The sequence below is a fragment of the Oreochromis niloticus genome, linkage group LG5 (genome assembly GCF_001858045.2).
Source record: "Oreochromis niloticus isolate F11D_XX linkage group LG5, O_niloticus_UMD_NMBU, whole genome shotgun sequence".
Lineage (NCBI taxonomy): Eukaryota > Metazoa > Chordata > Actinopteri > Cichliformes > Cichlidae > Oreochromis > Oreochromis niloticus.
This window is the reverse complement of record NC_031970.2, coordinates 28,939,743-28,958,522: the sequence shown is the minus strand read 5'-3', so window position 1 is coordinate 28,958,522 and position 18,780 is coordinate 28,939,743. Positions and strand designations below refer to the sequence as shown.

General features: G+C 42.7%; 1 protein-coding gene across 4 annotated transcripts in view; it reads left to right on the top strand.

Moving 5' to 3' along the window:
* prickle2b (prickle homolog 2b) overlaps window positions 1–18,317 on the top strand; it is an 86,511-nt gene extending 68,194 nt beyond the window's left edge. For all 4 annotated transcript variants that reach the window (XM_003442761.5, XM_005450296.4, XM_005450298.4 and 1 more), the window contains 7 exons: window positions 4,043–4,226; window positions 8,671–8,784; window positions 9,521–9,658; window positions 12,653–12,856; window positions 13,453–13,639; window positions 14,681–15,565; window positions 15,720–18,317. In XM_003442761.5, the coding sequence (XP_003442809.1) occupies window positions 4,043–4,226; window positions 8,671–8,784; window positions 9,521–9,658; window positions 12,653–12,856; window positions 13,453–13,639; window positions 14,681–15,565; window positions 15,720–16,675 (2,668 nt within the window). In that variant the 3' untranslated portion in view covers window positions 16,676–18,317. The remainder of the gene's footprint in view (window positions 1–4,042; window positions 4,227–8,670; window positions 8,785–9,520; window positions 9,659–12,652; window positions 12,857–13,452; window positions 13,640–14,680; window positions 15,566–15,719) is intronic.
* The last annotated feature ends 463 nt before the right edge of the window (window positions 18,318–18,780 follow it).

The window sequence follows — 18,780 nt, the reverse complement described above, 5'->3', positions numbered from 1 at the left end:
GCAGGCTAATCTATAAGTGGCCATGACAGGTGGGTGCGGGCCTAATCTTGGCCATCAGCAGCACGTTGCAGCAGGTTCTTGCTAATTGGCCACACATGGAAAATGCCTTTATCAAGCCTGGGTTACGTCAGAGACACCTCGGTCGTGTTTGCCTGTGATTAACTTCTAATAGCTCTGAAGTCGAAAATGTAGCCCATAGGTACGACTTTGTATGCTTGTGTAGCTTGTATAGCTATAATTTGTGAAAGCAGGGCTGTTTCTCAAAGCGCCTTTAAAATTTATCTTCAAATATTACTGCCGGAAAGCTTGTATTTGCTAAACAAAAGGCTGTTAAAGAGAAAACACTCTTATCTTCTTCCGCTTCTTCTTCCAAAGAAAACAAAGGCAGAAGCAGAGGGGGGGGCACTTGGCGTGTCCTTGCGCCCAGCTGTCCCCTCCTCTCCGCTCTCCCTTCTTGTCATGCAACCTCTGCTTTTTGTGTAGAGCTTGCATTTAAAGATGAGATTTTAATCTGACCTTCTGATACCATGGAAAAGCTGCAGTGGTTTCGGGAGATGCTTGGCAAGAATGAAAATGATGACTTCTGCTCAAAAGTCGCACTTCTGTGAATTGCTCTTTATCAGATGGGGTTTTTTTAGTACCTACCTTACCTTCCTAAAACTTAATCATCCTTAAATCAGCACTAGAGCCTAACCCCACATTTCAGGCTTTCTAAAATCAATAAAATAAATAAATTCATTGAGCCCACTTTTGTTTTGTCTTCAGATATTCAACTTAATCTTACAGCCTGTTTCATTAAACTGGGAGACTGTGCTTGCTAAAGAGCTTGCTGCACTGATTGACAACAGTTAAAACAACTGTATGCAATTGTAGAGCAGCCCAGTAGACCCTAGTTACATATTAAAATTACCCGTTACCTGGGATACGGTGCTCATCTTGCAGCGGTGGATGATGATTATAATTAACTTGAAATATGAACCATTGTCCACTGACATCATTGCGAACCACAAACATACCCCACCCACCCCATGGGCTTGATAAAACCCTCACTCCGACTGACCAATGATATATCAGCTCTCCCAAGGGACAAAACAAAAGAAGCCCAGTCACATTTGAAAAAATAACAAGCCTCTTTACTTCCTTCCCTATATCTCAGTCATTTATGAGGCGTCAGTGATGCACTTGACTTGTTTTACAAGAGTTTCTAAATCTGATCTAATTGAAATCATGTAGCTTACACGGGGCAGCTCGGGGATTACGTTTCAGTTGAGGGGAAATCCCAGGCATGTCCATGGAGAATGTAAATCACGAGGAAAGAAGGGGAAACGGGCCCTCGAGGTCTACAGTCTCTCTGCTTTTTCTGATTTGAGAAAATCAGGATGTGTTTGGGGTGAATCACTGGAGGAAGGTCTCTCTGACCCACATCTGTACAGATGTGGGTCTCCTCCTTCTGAGTGGACACATGAAAGGTGTGGTGTGATGAGGCTTTCTTTCAGATTTCATCCTTCTTAGCCCAAGGACAAAATACCTGCCTTTAAGTGTTCGTATGTGCTTTATCTCCATGTGTGGTGTGTCCACCTTGCGCTTTGAATCACCATTTTCATTGTGATTGTGTATGTTCTCATAGATTCATGAGATTCTGTTCCCATCCAGCAAATCATCTTTAAATCAGTAATAACTGTGAAAGTGCTGGGCTGTAATGAGGCAAGCTGCTTTGCCGCCGGCTATGGCATCATCCTCTTGGGACTGGGATTTGCTAAGCACCCTTCTCCCAGTCTGCCTGCTTGACAGCTCATTGATGACTTCATCTACATCTGTTCTGTTTATCATGGTCATCAATATTCATGACAGGGATATTTGCCCACTTCAGGCATTTTCTTAATATTTATGTAGCGAGTGTGTGAAGTCTGTGGCTGCCCTTGCACAATGACAACAGAAGTTTAGAGGTCCTTCTTTAGCTGGAGCTCAAAGCATTAGCTTTTTAGGCTTCTGCCTGTCGCTAAATAATCTCTCATCCATCTTCAGTTATGTATATATACATATATTACAGGCATGTGGCTAGTTGTGGCATGCCAGTAAGACGTTTTGCTCAAACTAAATAAAGTGAGCTCCATGTGTTTCATTGTCTATCTCATCACTCAAATCAGTCACTGCTAAGTCAAATAGGATTTTGAGCTTTGTTAACTAAGGCTAAACCCTTGGACAAGAAGTGCTTTTTTCAGGGAGAGACAAGATGAAGCATTATAGCCGTTTGGCTCAGAGCACTTTACGTTAACAGGCAGTTGACACAAAAGCTGGGACAGCGCCAACTGTTACTGTGACTGAGTGTTAGCTTCGCAGCCCTGCACCCATCCATGAGCTCAACAGACTCGAGAGTCCACAGCTACACTACAGAGGGAAGTTAAGAAAGGCTTACGGACATATCCAATGGCAGTGTTTGAAAATAGGATTGACTCGGCACATGTACCTAGGCTGAAATTCCAATCAGACCTAATTGCTTAGTAGTCATTATAGTGGGAAGAGGTTCAACAAGTACCGTAAGGGTTAAAAATAAAGTCTGCAACAAATATCGAGCAGTTACACGCTGAATACATCGCACTGCAAGAACTAATTCACAACAAGCCAGATATTGCAGACTACTTTGCATTCATTTGTTCGGACAGACTGACACCTTGGATGGCTGAGGATGTGTTACAGTGTCCTGACTGTCCCTAAGCTCCTCCACAGGGCTGTCTCTCAGACAGGCCAGCATCCCTCTGAGAAGGTAATGGGATTGTCTCACCGGTTTGGCCGCCTGAGCGGCAGCAAGGGTTAGTGGGATGTGACCTCGTTGCCCACCCAGTTTCCATTTGCAGGGTTTAGAGCTGTCAAGGACACGGCGATCTGTATGGTTGCACTGTCTCTATGCTTTGCATCAGAATGCAGACCTGGCAGTGTTGGGCTGCATTTTCATTTTGGCCCATGCACTCAAGTATTGAATCCATATATTGCGATCTTTTTCTGAGTAGCACAGTTACAAGCTGAAGTGTCTGCAAAAATACAGCTTTACCGTGATGAACAGCAATGATGTTATGTGCTTTTAAATCAAGAAGACAGGTGAGCAGTCAAACCCAGAATCATACTTTATAAGCTTAATTTCAATCCTATAATCATAAATGAGCTGTATTTGGTGTTGAAACTAAAATCAGGCAGTGGTACTGTGATTGGTGATGCATTATTGTATGGAAATAAGTATGGATGAAGGAGTGATATTCTAACTTGGGTTAGGGAAAAGATAGGGAAGAGCCGCTCAAATGATTGTAGACCCCCAGTGCCTTAATGTGGCCTTACTCTCGCATCTAAGTTTTCTGTGTGAATTCTCACACTGATTGCTTTCCTTGTTATAGATGGGTGGATCCCTTTGGCTAATGGGAGTGGGGCACTGTCCTCGCATAGCATCTGCAAGTGGTTCTCGCTAACCTTGTACATAGCAAAGTGCCTGTGTATTGTGTTTGCGTAGTGCTGTTTTCCATCACTGTCAATGGCTGTATTCGGCCTATTTCCAAGGCATGCTTGACATTAGATCTTCACACCGCAGACGAGTGATGAGCATTGCATTTGTGGCACCCTCTTTTACTGCGAAACCCACAGTGGGAATCTTTGACATTTCAACTGAGATGAATAAGAGTGCCTGTGGGGGGAAAAAAGTTGTTTCACAGACTTCGAGTTTGTGTTTCTTGGGCTAATTTTGAAAGAAAAGAATTTTTTTTATGGTTTATTTTGGATTATTAATGATGGATGCTAGAGGCTCACACCATGTGACCTCTTGTTCTTCTTTATATATCACTCTATCAAACGCAGAACTTGTTTAATAATGATCAGGGATATCATGAGGTTTAGACGCACAGCACAGCCCAAACTATGAACCAGACTTTAAAGCCACCATTTAGAAGATTGTTTTATTTCTAGACCATTAAATCTGTCCTTAATTTGCACATGTAAGCACACATGCGACATTGAACTGACAGATGGGTTTGGTTTTTTTTTTGTTTGTCACTGGCAGGAAGATCTGTGTACACTGTAAGTGTCGTCGCGAGGAGCATGCAGTGACAGCCATGCCCGTAGAGATGGAGAAGACGGTCACCAAACTGATGTACGACTTCCAGAGGAACTCGACCTCGGATGATGACTCAGGCTGTGCCTTGGAGGAGTACGCCTGGGTTCCACCGGGTCTCAAACCTGAACAGGTATGTTTAGTCTTATTCTGCTTTGGAGCACATGGTCTTCCAGCATTTCAGTCTTGTTAGTGATGCCATCTTATCACTCCTCTTGTCATTTTTTTTGTAAAATATGTGTAATTGTGTGTACCGGTCCAATCCTTTCATCTATTTTCATCTATTTTCATCTATTTTCTATCATGTGAAGCTGAAGTTTTTGTAGAAAATTAATTGTTGAGCATTTGAATCCACAGCTTTTTCGTTTCAATGAACTGCCTTTCCTCCAGTGTAGAGAATAGAACACAGAGGCTAATTAAAGCTTGAACGTGAATGAAATGACGAAAGACGTGGGATCACATTACAGCGCCCTTTCAAAAGCTCCGATTTCACCATACGTACACTGTAGTGCCAGTTGAGCAGTGTAAGTTTATACAGTGAATTAGGATAAGGCTTGGTGTTGTAAAACATGATCATGGGTTAAAGCTTAGTGTTTCAGAGATATGCACAGGCAGGTGTTAGTTCAAATATATAACACACTTTTAGTACAATAATCAGAAATCTAATACAAATTCCAACTATTCATTTAGACCCGCATGTCGCCATGTGTCGGCATACATGTTATGCTGACTGAACCTTCTCCCAGCTAATGGATAACAAGGATTATGTGCTTCCAGCAGTTAAATTAATCTCCAATTCCTTCTCCCTGCAAACATGTTTACAGTAGGTTTCATTGCCCTCACAACCACAAAGCTAAGCCTGCGTTAATACATAAGCACATAAAGTGGACCCGTGCAGAAAATCCTCTATTACAATACTTCACTTAACTGCAGGTGCGCACAAGTGGGAGGGTTTCCAGTTTTATGGGACAATAGCAACGTTTATTGAAGCCGGTTTCATTTTGTTGATGAGCTGAGCTGGTCAGTACATTGTTGGCACACCCCCCACTGTTTCGACCTCAAAGGACTGAGATCAGCTATTATTCATCCCTCTCCAGGGTCATGCTTACAACTCCGTAGTCACTTAGGTTCTAATTTGGTGAAAATATAACCTCGGGAACATTCAGGATGTAAAGAGGACTGAGCTGATTAATATGGCAAGACCAGAATGCTAAACAGCCTAGAGAAAAGATTCAGGATTATTGTTTTTTGTTTTTTTATTACTTAATATTACTTGATTGACTTGATAATCAGAATTGAAAGAATATTAGACTGTTAAACTGAATCACTTCTAACTTTAACCTAACAGCAGGCAGCACATGAAATGTGCCAGAAGCTGTAGCAGTTTCTATCTTCCAACCCTGACATGACAAATCATTCAAGCTGTGGAGACCTGGTGTGTGACTTTTTTTCAGGAGAGTGGACATAAAGCTAAAACTTCAGGTTAAAAACTGCAGATCAAGAGTCTTCCTGCTTTGAACCGCTGAACTGTATCCGTCTCCTGTTCAGTCACAAGTGATGTACTGCTATTCTGTAATGAGACATTTCTAAGCAGGACTGTGGTCAGTCAGGTGTGTCTGAGGGATAACTCAGCACTTAGGTTTGGATTGTTTCTGTCAACAAAACAGTGCTGTCAGCTCTACTTTCCACTATCAGGGTGCTGAAATGCAGAGACGGCAAAAGAATCTTTAGCAACAAATGGAGCCATTATTCAGTGCGTTTGACATGTTATTGGGCCATTTTCCTCCCTCGCTAGTCGCTTCGCTCTCTCCTCTTCATCGTTTAAAATAGGATTATTGGATGTTGCCAAGTTACCGTTTGTCAAGGGCAAGAATGATAACTAGCAGCGGTCTGTAAGAGATAAGTGTTTTCTTCATGTGTAAGAGCTGCAGTCTAATATGGAAACTCTAAGAATCAATTCCATGTGTCTGTATAGAAATTCAATTTGAGGTTTTTCATGCAAACTTGTATCTCTGTCAGGTTCTAACATGGGCCGAGAGCCTTGAAGTAGATGAATTAAACAGAAAAGCGCCAGGTAGAAAAAGAAGCGAGGGCAGTTTGACCTTTTCCAAAATAGACCAGAGGGCAATTGGACTCATTCCGATCTGAGATCAAGAACAATAAAACCATCAGCCTCTGACTTGATTGCAGCCAGCAGCCGTGAAGGACGGGTAAATGATGGGTCAGTGGATGTAAAAGCTAGTTGGGTATTTGACAGAAAATGTGTAAAAATCCATAGTCCCTGGAGGATGAAGAGGCCTAATGACTTGAATTACCTTCTTTGCTATACCTTTTGTTGCGCCACAGCGAGATTGATATTTGCTGAATCTGACATCGATAGATGGCTGCGATTCTAAAAATGTAATTTAGTGCCACCCTGCTGTCCAAATTCTATTACTTCATGGATCATGATCAGATATCTTTAAAGCTAGCAATATTCTTATAAAAATCACTTCTGCTTTGTGTTTAGGTGTCATATGTTAGCAGTGTTTGGCACAGTTTTGCGCCATGGGCATTCACACATCTCAGCAAAGACGTGAGAACAGGAGGGAAATGAATGAAAACGGCTGTTAAATCCTCTCTCTTCACAGTAAAAACACCCTTTTTTTTCCCCCCACAATGTTTGACTATAGCTACCAGTATTTTCTCAGCTATATAATATCTGTGTCTACTAACCGCTGCAAAGTGGCTTGTTGTGAGAATGTCAGAACTGGTGCCTGGTGGTGTCTTTTTCCCCTGCCTGCCCGGCCATTAACAGCAATAGAAACCAGCTGTGTGAAGCAATCTCTCTTGTCACTCATCTGCAAAGTCCTACCATTTGCTTCAGCCTTAAAAAAACACTCCCTTCAGTACAGTTTGAAATTCTGCCCTGTCTTTACTTCCGTCTGTTTTCGATTACAGTTATTATCGCAAGCTGCTTCTTCTGGCTCGCTCTGGAATATTTGTGTGTGTCGTGCATATGCATGCGTGTACGTGTGTGTGTATCTTTCTTTAGATCTTTTCCTCAGGGCAGTGTGCCTTTCACCTCCAGATTGTAACCCTGCTGTTCTTGGAAGCATGTTTTGTAATTTATCATTAACAGTGGGTGTGTGCGTGCATCACGAGTTTGTCTTTTTTGTTTGTCAGTGCTGTGTGATATATCGGCACTTGACCACAGTCGGTCGTTTCGGGACTATCCAGAGATTCCACCCCACCCTCAATGCCCGTCCTAAATTGTGCTCCTGAGCACAGATCTCATGTCCATTGCCAACGCCAGTGGAGAGCCAACAAAAGCAGAGCAGAAGGAATTGGGTTACGTTTACAGCAAAGAGTCTCCTGCTATAAATTCATCCCAGTAACAAATACGCTTGTACAAGTGGCTACTTCAAGGAAATGAAGATCGTCTTTGATGCTGGATGTGATGCCGCACCTTTAAAGAGAGTTTTCGAAAGCCGCACAGTTTTGATTTGGGTGTTTACACACTGATGCACGTCTGCATTATTCAGGTTAATCTGTTTTTGTGTGGCAGACTGTGTTATTGCCAAGGACAAGGCTAGTCGGTAAATCCATTCAGCTGACCTGTAGGCCATCAAGAGAGGCGTGATCTTGTCAGCAAGCATCGATCACACATGCTGTCTCTCTCAAAGTCCTTGGTGCGCATTTTGCCCGTTTTTGCGTCTTTCCGTTCACAAAGATATCTTCCTCTACACTCACATCTTTTTAACTTTTTCCCTCTCACGTCTCCTCCTCCACCTCTCACCCTTTCTCTCTTTGTCATATATCCTCAAACCTCTCTTTAAAAACCCTGTGGCTTTCTTCATTTGCCCTCCTCTCCAGTCACATTCATATATAACTGCCTGACCTCAGTTATACCCCAGCCCCCCCTCATTACAGTGTAATAAAAAGAGTGTAATAAATAGCACAGAAATGACACTCATTGTCTGCTGTGGTGATGTAAAGAACGTCCAAGTAATTTGAAATGTCCAGATTAGCATTAATCTGCTGCCACACGCTTGCATTGCTGGGGGCATACGTGTTGAACACTATTTCGTTTTCGTGTATGTGTGTGTGTGTGTGTGTGTGTGTGTGTGTGTGTGTCTGTCTCTGTGCGTAAATGTGACAGGTCAGTAATGCATTCCCTTGTCAGTGTGCAGAGATGGAGAGGTGGGGTTCCATTAAGTCTCTACTGGTGGGCCATAAATCAAAGTGTGTGTGTGTGTGTGTGTGTGTGTGTGTGTGTGTGTGTGTGTGTGTGTGTGTGTGTGTGTGTGTGTGTGTGTGTGTGTGTGTGTGTGTGTGTGTGTAAGAGACAAAGAGAGAGAGAGTGAGTGTGTGAGACTCCCAGTGGCAGATCTTGATACTTTGGTCCTTGCACCGTTGTACCTTTTTAGCCCTGAAATGATAAAATCAAAAACAATATCAAATAAAGGCTGACATTTCTCAGTTTTTGTAGATGGTGCAACAACAAAAGAAAGAAGTCACTTACTGCAGAATATTTGAGCACTTACCTGGTAATGAAAACAGCCCCTCAGTCCAAATGTTCTCTGTCTCTTGCTCAGGTTCATCAGTACTACAGCTCCCTGCCTGAGGACAAGGTGCCCTACGTGAACAGCCCAGGGGAGAAATACAGGATCAAACAGCTACTCAATCAGCTCCCGCCCCACGACAATGAGGTGAGCCCAAACAGATGCCCTCCCCCACCACCATCCATCCATCCCTCCCTCCATCCCCTCCATCCATCCATCCATCACCTCCTTCAGGGCAATACAGAGATAAGAGGGGGAGCGGGGAGAAGACAGACGCTTTAAAAATGTAGTCTGTCTCCCTAATGGGTGAGATAGGGAAGTGTTTATCGCTGCCTATTAAAGTTGGTTACATTAATAAATTATTACCACAGTTCGTTTGAAGAGATTAAAAGACGGGATCCCCAAGAAGGTCGGCTCTGTTTGCCACTTTAGTTTAGGCTAACAGTCAGCCTGAGCTGTTATTTCTTTTCACTTTATTAGGTGGGACTTCACAGAACCATTTTGTGGTCAGCTAGTGGGTGGGTTCTTAATTCCACCTACTAATCTGATTGGTCAGTTGTTTCGTCAGCTGCAATCTGAGAGCCAGTTATTCATTTGGTGACGTGGTTCCTGGTTAATCCTGGTTCACAGTTTGCACCACAGCAAATGCAGAACACAATACTTCTTAGCAATGACACAAACATGATGACAATTTATTCAACTCTGCGATCAGTTATTTACCACATGAAGTCACTGATCTGGCAAACATTATACAGTTATTGAAACCTTAAAAAAAACCTATTTCTATTCACTTTAATTAGTATTCATTCATCCATCCATCCATTTTCTGTCACCGCTCCAGTTCATGTTCTCGTGGTTTCATGGTCATGTGATCTTCATCTAGGTGCGCTACTGTAACAGTCTGGATGATGAGGAGAAGCGAGAGCTGAGGCTCTTCAGTAACCAGCGGAAGCGCGAAAACCTGGGTCGGGGCAACGTCCGCCCACTCCCCGTGACGATGATGGGGGCGATCTGCGAACAGGTAGCTGAAAGAAATGCCAAAAGCATAATATATACATTGCCCTCCGTGTTATTTATTTATTGATTTTTTTTTTTTTATAAATGTCATTTCTATGTGGAGAGAGAAGTGACAGAAGTGAGTCATGTGACAGACGTATGGAACGACCTGCTGGCATGTCAGCGGGGTTTAATGTTGGGGTATATTAGGGCTGCTACAAACGATTATTTTGATAGTCGACTAGTCACCGATTATTTTTGCGATTAGTCGACTAATCAGATCATGCATCCATTGGACGTAAAACGTACAGCTTATTGCACCAGCATGCATCTGCTCTTAAATAACTATCATTAGCTTACAGCTTTAAGTGTTTAAGGTATGTGCTAACTAAAAATAAAGACAAGATGATAGTTTATTAAATTTTAATGAAATCTGCAGATTGTTTCGGTGGAGTTTAATAAACGCAGCCGTCTGCTCCTTGCTATCTAAAATATAACAGGACACCGAAGTATGTTCTCAAGCATCTCACACTTCTGATAATCAGTTGTTTGCTTGACGTTTATTCAGCTGTGTAAAACTATAACTTTAAACTCAGCCAAACCGATTTACCCAGGAACAAATAAAATACTAAAAAAAGCCAAACAATAACATTTTTCAGTTATCTAAGTGACTTATACATCATGTTTAACCTGAGTAGTGAAAGACGGCGGTGGGTTTGAAAACGATTTGCCCGGAGTCTGGTGTTCTCACCGGCTCTAGTGAGCCGTCAACCCCAGCTAGCTATCGAGCTGGTGCGTAACAGACGTCTCCGAAAACGTCTGAGCGCTTTTGAAAATATGCGGTGTCTTGATAAACTGAGCAGATATTTGAAGTTTACACAGCTACATTCTCGCCTGAAAAACTTGTTAGACGTTTATTTTGTGACCCAGAAAGAATAATAAGAGTAATATTAAAACTAACTAGCTGCTGCCATTGCTGGAAACTGAGCAGAGCCGCGCTGGGCCGCTATGAATTCTGGGACACAGCTTCTTCTTCTTTTGCCTTTAACGGCAGCTGGCATCCTTGTACATGTAGTGCTGCCATCTTCTGTTTCAGTCCGTTATTACACTCTCAAATCCTACTACTTATTCCTGCGTCTTTTGTGATCTTACAAAGCTTCAAACGACGCGTCGACTATTAAATTAGTCGTCGACGATTTTGATAGTCGACGTAATCGTGACTAGTCGACTAATCGTGGCAGCCCTAGCGTATATAAACGAGGGAGATGCGGTTAAATTACTATTGTGACCTTGTCGCACTTCAAACTCTTACAGTGATGTATGTGGGTATGGTGCCCCCGCTTTATTTTATTTTTTTTTATGCCTCACCAACAATAAAAATTCAGAAATACAGCTGAGTTCATTATACTTGAGTTAGACTGCTCTAAATTCTCTAGATGCTTAGTGTTTGACTCTTGTGGTATGGAAGTATGGAGCTGAATGGAATGCAATAAACGTACACACTTCATGCATCCACTGGCCGTTTGTCATTTTATTTACAACAAGCTCAAACAAGGTGGAGATACTCAGTGCTGTGCTGGTGCCCCGGGTGTACAGCTGCTTTATAGCTCGTGTTTCTTATCCAGTTAGCAGACACACACACACACACACACACACACACACACACACACACACACACACGAGGGAGTGGATTGTTGGGAGAGTTTGTATTGATTGAATTCTCCCCCCTCTCTTTGGTTTCTTGCAGCTCTAGGCTTTGTGCCAGTTAGATAACCTGATTGCAACTCTACCTCCGTCTCCACCTTCCCACCCCTCTAAATCTGCTTTGCCTGCCTGACCTTTCCTCCCGTCTTACTGGTGCTGCTGCTCGTTTATCTTCCCGCCTTCTCTGATTGTACACCTCCATGCCTCTCTCACACTTTTTTTTTAATCTTCCCTACATATCTCTCCGTTAATAAATCTATCGTTTGTCCCACCAGTGTCCTCCACCAGCCCCTCAACTTCCTCTTTATCGCTCTGGTTTCCCCCCTCCTGAACACACCTTTGTGCTCGCAGCCTTTTTGACTTGCATATTTGTGTTACAGACAGAGATTTACTGATCCGGTATGTTCGATTGGTATCAGCACTAACCTGACCTTATTAGAGATCCCATGGAAGGTGGACTTTAAGTTCATGGAAATCTCTTTATTTGTTGCATCTTCTGTAGCGCTGATGTGACTGTTTAATCCGTGAAACATTTTCAGTTAACAGAATGTTTTCTGGTGTCTTTTGTGAGGCTAAACTAAATCTCCTCGTCTTTTCCGGCCATTGATTAGACAGAACAACCAATTTACAGCTATTAACTTCGGCTTTAGGATATGTATTACTTGAGTGTAACTTTTTGTAGACCAATCTATCAATTGTATTATCAATTAAGTAGCGGATGATATTAAGTGATGATGACAATGGTTGGAATTGCGGCCATTATCCTCTGATGCTCCAGTAAGTTTGAGTAAAAGTCCAATAAATGGAATTCATCCCATATTTAAAACAATTTTACAGTTTCTCACTTCCTGTTGGATTAGATTGTAATTCCATCCCTCTAAATGAAGCAAATTGGATTAGACAGTCTTATGTCCGGTTTCCAATGAACCGTTTTAACAGGAATTACTTTACATTAAGCAATCAGTGATGCCATACCACAAATCAGGATGCTGGCCTGTCTGTTCATTAAAAAAAAAGCTCTGCAGGCACAGACTTTCAGCATTCCCTATGCTTTGAAAAACTAATTTGAGCCGTGTGACTTCTTGCTGGCTCTTGACACATGAGTCTCACGGGATGGTTTTTTTTTCACATGCAAAGATTTTACATTATTACATCAAAGAAGGGTTCCACTCAATTCTGTACTTTGAGGTTTAGACACTTTTTAAATAAGAAACCAAACGGTGCTCACATTGGATTCATATAAGAGAAAGCTAGTAAATTGTGACAAATAAACCCAGCGATCATTTAAAGTTGTTTCATTTCTTTTTGCGTTTAGTGTGGCGGCCAGATAAACGGTGGAGACATCGCTGTGTTCGCATCCCGGGCAGGTCACGGTGTGTGTTGGCACCCTGCGTGCTTCGTGTGCAGCATGTGCAACGAGCTGTTGGTGGACCTCATTTATTTCTACCAGGATGGAAAGATCTACTGCGGTCGGCACCACGCCGAGAGGCTGAAGCCACGCTGCACTGCCTGCGATGAGGTAAACGCACATCACACGCATATACACAAGGCTACACGTGGATGGTCATGTCTTAATAGGTACACGTCACCCACTTGGACAAGTTGTGCCTGTAACTGTGCCAGTAGGGCTATTTATAGTGTTTACACACATGCACTCTTCACTTACACATGCCTATATACACACCAAATTGCTGTCATACGATGCTTACGAGCTCACAGCGCACTCTGTCACAGTTTAATGTCTGCTGAGGTTTATCCAGTCTAAAGGGGTTGACTTTCAATATCCTGATCTCCCAGCCCATTAACGCCGACTCTTACTCTGCAAATGGGGACAAGGACTCTTTTGGTACTTAAATGCACCCCAGCGGTTTAACAGCAGCGTAATTAAAAGCAAATGCACCATGTAGATTTCAGTTCCTCACACACATTAGCCTCCTACACGAGCTGGCGACAAAGAATGATCTAAGAGCGCCAAGCTGCAGAGGAAAAAATGGTATGGAGTGGGAGTGCAAGCAGTCTTTGTCCTGTCACTCAGCACGCAGTAATAACCCAACCGAGGTTTTAACCCTATGGACTTCCAATAAACGATACTCTTTCTTATGTCTTTGTTCTTAGATCATCTTTGCAGATGAGTGCACCGAGGCAGAGGGCCGTCACTGGCATATGAAGCACTTTTGCTGTTTTGAGTGCGAGACTGTGCTGGGGGGTCAGCGTTACATCATGAAGGAGGGACGGCCCTACTGCTGTTCCTGCTTCGAGTCCCTGTATGCAGAGTACTGCGATTCCTGCGGGGAACATATTGGTATGCTGCCTCACTCCCCATCATCCATCACTTCCATCCATTGTTTCCATCACTGTTCATATGGACTGCATTAATGACTAGTAGCTCATGCAAAGAATTGGTTGTTGAAAGGTTATTAAAGTTCCAAATACATAATTTATATATAAGAGGATTCAGATGCAAGTTTGCACAGAGAAGAAAAGAGTTACAGTAGCATGGATATGGACTTTTCAGCATTTTCTCATGGAATAAAGTTCAGAATATTTGTGGCAAGGGTGCAAAACTGAGGGCCACAGATTTACCTTTACAAAGCACAGAAATGTATACAATATACATCATGCAGTGTGGAACTCAACATAGGGCAAAGGGATGACTATCAAGTGACTTTTCAAATTGTGGGCCAGTTTTTGGTTGTGTGGTTTTTTTTTTTTTGGTTTTTTTTTTAAACAAAGTTTATAAAGGCATAAAGTGTCAGACAAGTGTAGAGACAACCCCAGCGAGAGAAGAAAATGGGGGATTTTTCAGCTGGAAACATTCCTATAAGCAATTTTTCTTTCTCCGAGTTCGTGCTCATGTGCATGCATGCGTAACTGCATACGTACGTGTGTGTTTCCCAGGACAGGATGCCCAGGTGTGATTTTTGGCACATATTTCTCTACAGATTTGCGCTGTAATTATTAGTCAGACAGGATACAGAAAAGTATTTGGCCTCAAAAATAAAACTGATTATAAATGAAAACCACCAGAAAGCACTCTCAATCCAGATGGCAGTCATTAGCAAATAGCTGGTTTTCTTTTCCCCTGCAACAACTGGAAACATTCTCAAAATGCTATGTGTTTATACAATGCTGGGCGAGCGTCATAATGAGTTTACCCTGAAACACAGCAAAGTTGCCGCCTCTAGCTCCATTTTCCATTTTCTTACTGAATAAGCTACTTGCAGTATGCTGCAATTTTACACAACACAGCTTGTTTAAATTACATTTTTAAATGTTATGCCCTTTGATGACATGAATACGTGAGTATGAGTATCTGTCATTTATGTGTTTATCTTTCCTGCAGGTATTGATCAAGGCCAGATGACGTATGACGGGCAGCACTGGCATGCTACAGAAGGCTGCTTCTGCTGTGCACGCTGTAAACGCTCTCTGTTGGGTCGGCCTTTCCTGCCCAAGCAAGGCCAGATCTTCTGCTCCCGCTCCTGCAGTCTAGGGGAAGAGCCTAATGGCTCCGACTCCTCTGATTCAGCCTTTCAAAGTGCTCGCTCCACTAGAGAGTCCAGACGCAGCTCTAAAACTACAAAGAATGGAGGGGGAGGTGGGGTGCAGACTGAAAGATGTTCAGGGGAAGTGGACCCATTGTCTTTACAAATGGATCTTCTGAGTCTGTCCAGCCAAACACCCAGTTTGACTCGTGAGCCGCCTTCCTGGCAGAACCAGGAGCAAGCAGGCGATGGTTACACTTATGAATCCCAATCTGATCCAACTGCTAATCCCACACCTCTCCAGCTTCTTAGCCAGTGCAATGTCAGAAGTGTCTATAACCCCACCTGCTCTGGACAGAATAATCAACAGCAGGATTACAGGATCAAGGAGAATGGAGGTTTAAAGCGACCGCCTATTTCAGCCATGAAAGGCCACTCTCTGAATGAGACATGGTTCCAACAGCAAGCTCCAGAAGAGTACTATCCACCCAAACTGAGGACCCAAAAGAGCTTCACTGAGGTGTCCCACTGCACTCAAAAACACAATGGCTTCTCCTCAGACAAGCGTTCGATTAGTTTGCACGGTTTTCAGAGGGACAGAGATGCGGGGCCTTCAGCAACTACCCAACAAACAGCAAGGAGCAGGAACCCAATAAATGCACTTAACTTGACAGAGCAACTGACCCCGTTAGAGCAGACCCCAAGAGGATCCATGGAGTCTCTGGCTCTCTCCAATGCTACAGGTTGGTGTGGTAGTAGTACTCACTAGATCTTGGTTTGACTTAGTTTCTGTTTGGTGTGTTTGCATGTTGTTGCATATTAAGATGTTTCCTCAAGCTAAAGTGACAGTGAGTAAAAGGCAGTTATCACTCCAAATTCTACTCTGTTTCCTTACAGGCAACTCAGATGCCGGGGGAAAGCGACAGGAGCACCTTTCACGTTTCTCTATGCCAGACCTGAGCAAAGACTCTGGAATGAATGTGTCTGAGAAAAGTCATGTGGACACCCTCAACAACTCAGGGCAGTTTCGCAGCTCTGAGTCCATTCACAGTCTCACCGCTGGTCAGTCCTATATGGAAATGAACCCTCACAGGCCCACTCAATACCAGATGCAGTACTGTGACCCTTCTGGCATGGGTATGGGCATGGGTATGGGCATTACTCGTTTACCACCTGGCTTCACCTTTCAGGAGGAAGATGGGATTAGTTTGGTGAGCAACGCCAACGCTTCACGCTTGCCTCCCATTAGTGAGCGCAGGGTGGGTGGAGGTGGTGGTGGTGGAGGAAGGGGAGCCAGTATCCGGATAGATGCTCCAGAAGAGACTCCACAGAGGCGTAGGCACCACCATCACCGCTCTCGGAGATCCCGTCGTTCTCGTTCAGAAAACGCTCTCCACTTGGTGGCAGAGCAAAGACAAAGACCTCAAGAAAGACCACAGCTACATGTCCGAGAGGATTATGACTGTTTCCCGCCACCAAGGAATGCAAGGGACCAGTTTGGTGGAAGAGGAGGAGGGGGAAGATACCAGCCCCAACTCTTCAGGCAGTGCCCCAGGACCACTTCAGACCTGAGTCTACAAAACCCTGGGGCCAACAGACGCACTGGCTTGAATCAGTACTCCTGGGATGATTATGATGACGATGACTGGTGCTCCACTTGCTCATCATCCTCAGAATCAGAGGATGAAGGTTACTTCTTGGGTGAACCGATACCCAGGCCCATCCAGCTGCGCTACCTCAGCAACCAGGAGCTGGTCCACAAGTATAACAACGCAGGAATGGGAGGACCCAACCGCAGTGGGCAGTTACACACCCGCAAACGCAGAAAAAGCAAGAACTGCATTATCTCTTAATATCTTGACATTTGCTCATTATATAACTTTTTAGCCCTTTTCAGACATGCATTCCTTACCTTTAATCTAGCAACATCTGAACATGTTACTTCAGCAGTGCCAGTCTTACAAGGCACTGGATAAGTTTGAAAGTATGCCGTAACATTAATGGATTGGCTTGGACAATAGTAGGATTATGCGTGTCTGCTCTGACTTGTTAAGCTCACTAACGGACATGATTATTTTGGAAGTTAAAAAGCCAGTAACTGGCAAATGAGACACCAGTTCTCAGTAGGTGTCTCATGGTCTCACTCTGCTCAAGGAAGCCACAAACCCTGTCCTTTTTGAAAAAACGTAAACACAATAAACTGACCTTTTCCCCCCCACACACCGGACGAAGTTTTAATGTCCTGCATTTTCCACATTTAAACACCAGTGCTGGTCAGTGCAGACCTCATGGACCAGTGACTTCATGTATATATAATCTTAACATACCGTACTGAAGATAGACTGTGAAGGATGACTTTAACCTGTTCAGAAAACATTAATAAAAAGCAATGTAAACAAGTTAGTTTGCTTCCAGCTGTTTATAGAAGTCTTTCTTCTGAGCATATTACATACCTGCAGTAAGTTAGCAGCAAGATTTTTGTGGCACTTAGTTTATTGTAATTTAAAAACCATCTTTAACGTGGAGACAGGGATGATGACACTGTAGACTTTAGACAAATGACCTGTCGTAGTTTTTAGGCTACAGTTTATAAAGTGTCTAATCTGTTTACAAAAATGTGTGGATGTGGATGTATTCCCATGACTACAAATAGACCTGGCAGAAATATATATATTTATGAAATGAGAGCTGAATACAGCCAGAACGTTTTAAAGATTTTAGTACGTATATATGACATGAGGACAGTCTCCTTCCTTCAGTGCTTTCTGAGTGAAGCCATGAGAACATTTATGTAAAATGGACCTACATCTGAATGACAGAACCCTCTGACTTAAACAAATTCGTGAAGCTAGCAATGCTACATATATCCCGTGTCTGAAAAGGGCTGTTGTTCACCTTGTGTACACTAAAATTCTCCATCTGGAACAAAAACAAAATCACCTACTCCAACTATTCAGTGTTATTTATCATTGATTATGATGTAATTGAAAGTCAGTGATGAGTTACAGTCAGTTAACTGTAAAAAAACAAGTGTTTGCATGTTTTTTTTCCCCTTTTTTTAATGTTTCACAATAACTCCTGAGTATAAAGGCGAACAGTTACATGTGCAGTTTTGTCAAGTCCCAATGTTTATCAAAAGCTGAGGTGCAATTTTTTTTTTTAACTTAATTTCCACGCAGCCAACGAGTGTACATTATCAGATTGGTTTAGTTTTGCTTTTTCATGCAATGTGATTTAGATATAGGATATAATGTACTATTGAATTCAGTTTAATAGTATGTAAATAAGTGAAATTATTAATTCTTTTAAGTTAATGAAGTCAGTGTACATATGGTTGTAAATGAAGCCTCACATATTTTTATATTTGTATAGATGGAGTCATTTATGTATTAAATATCTATAATGTAGAGCTAGAAAAATGACCAAAACAACGTTATGCATGTGTTATTTGGCTGACCTGGTCCTGCATTTGGAATAAAAGAGTACTTCACTGAGTTTCACTGAGTGACCTGTATTTCTCTCCAGAGATCGGGCAAGGGTGCAAAAGAGTTACTTTGTCCATCTGTTTAATAAATAAATGAATGACAGTGGGCTGTAGAAGCCGGTTAGAGTCATCCTTAAATGAATTGTTCGACGGTGTATGCACTCATATTCAAACACACAGAGGTCCATTGTCCTGGAAACAGATGCCACTGCATTTCTGGCTTATTGCATCAGCTTGCACAAGTTGGAAACTGCTGACAAAGGTCTAGGGATTTAGTTATTGAAACCTGGTGATGCTACAAATATTCTTTGTTACCCATGCTAATGGGGTGGCTGAGATTTTGTTGTTCCTGAAATTGGCCAAATTAAAAGCTGGTTTTCATGATGCCTAAGATTTTGGCCAATTACGTGACACTGACATTTAATTACATTTCTGTGAGGGTGAGCTGCATATTCAGTCTAAACCAGACACACT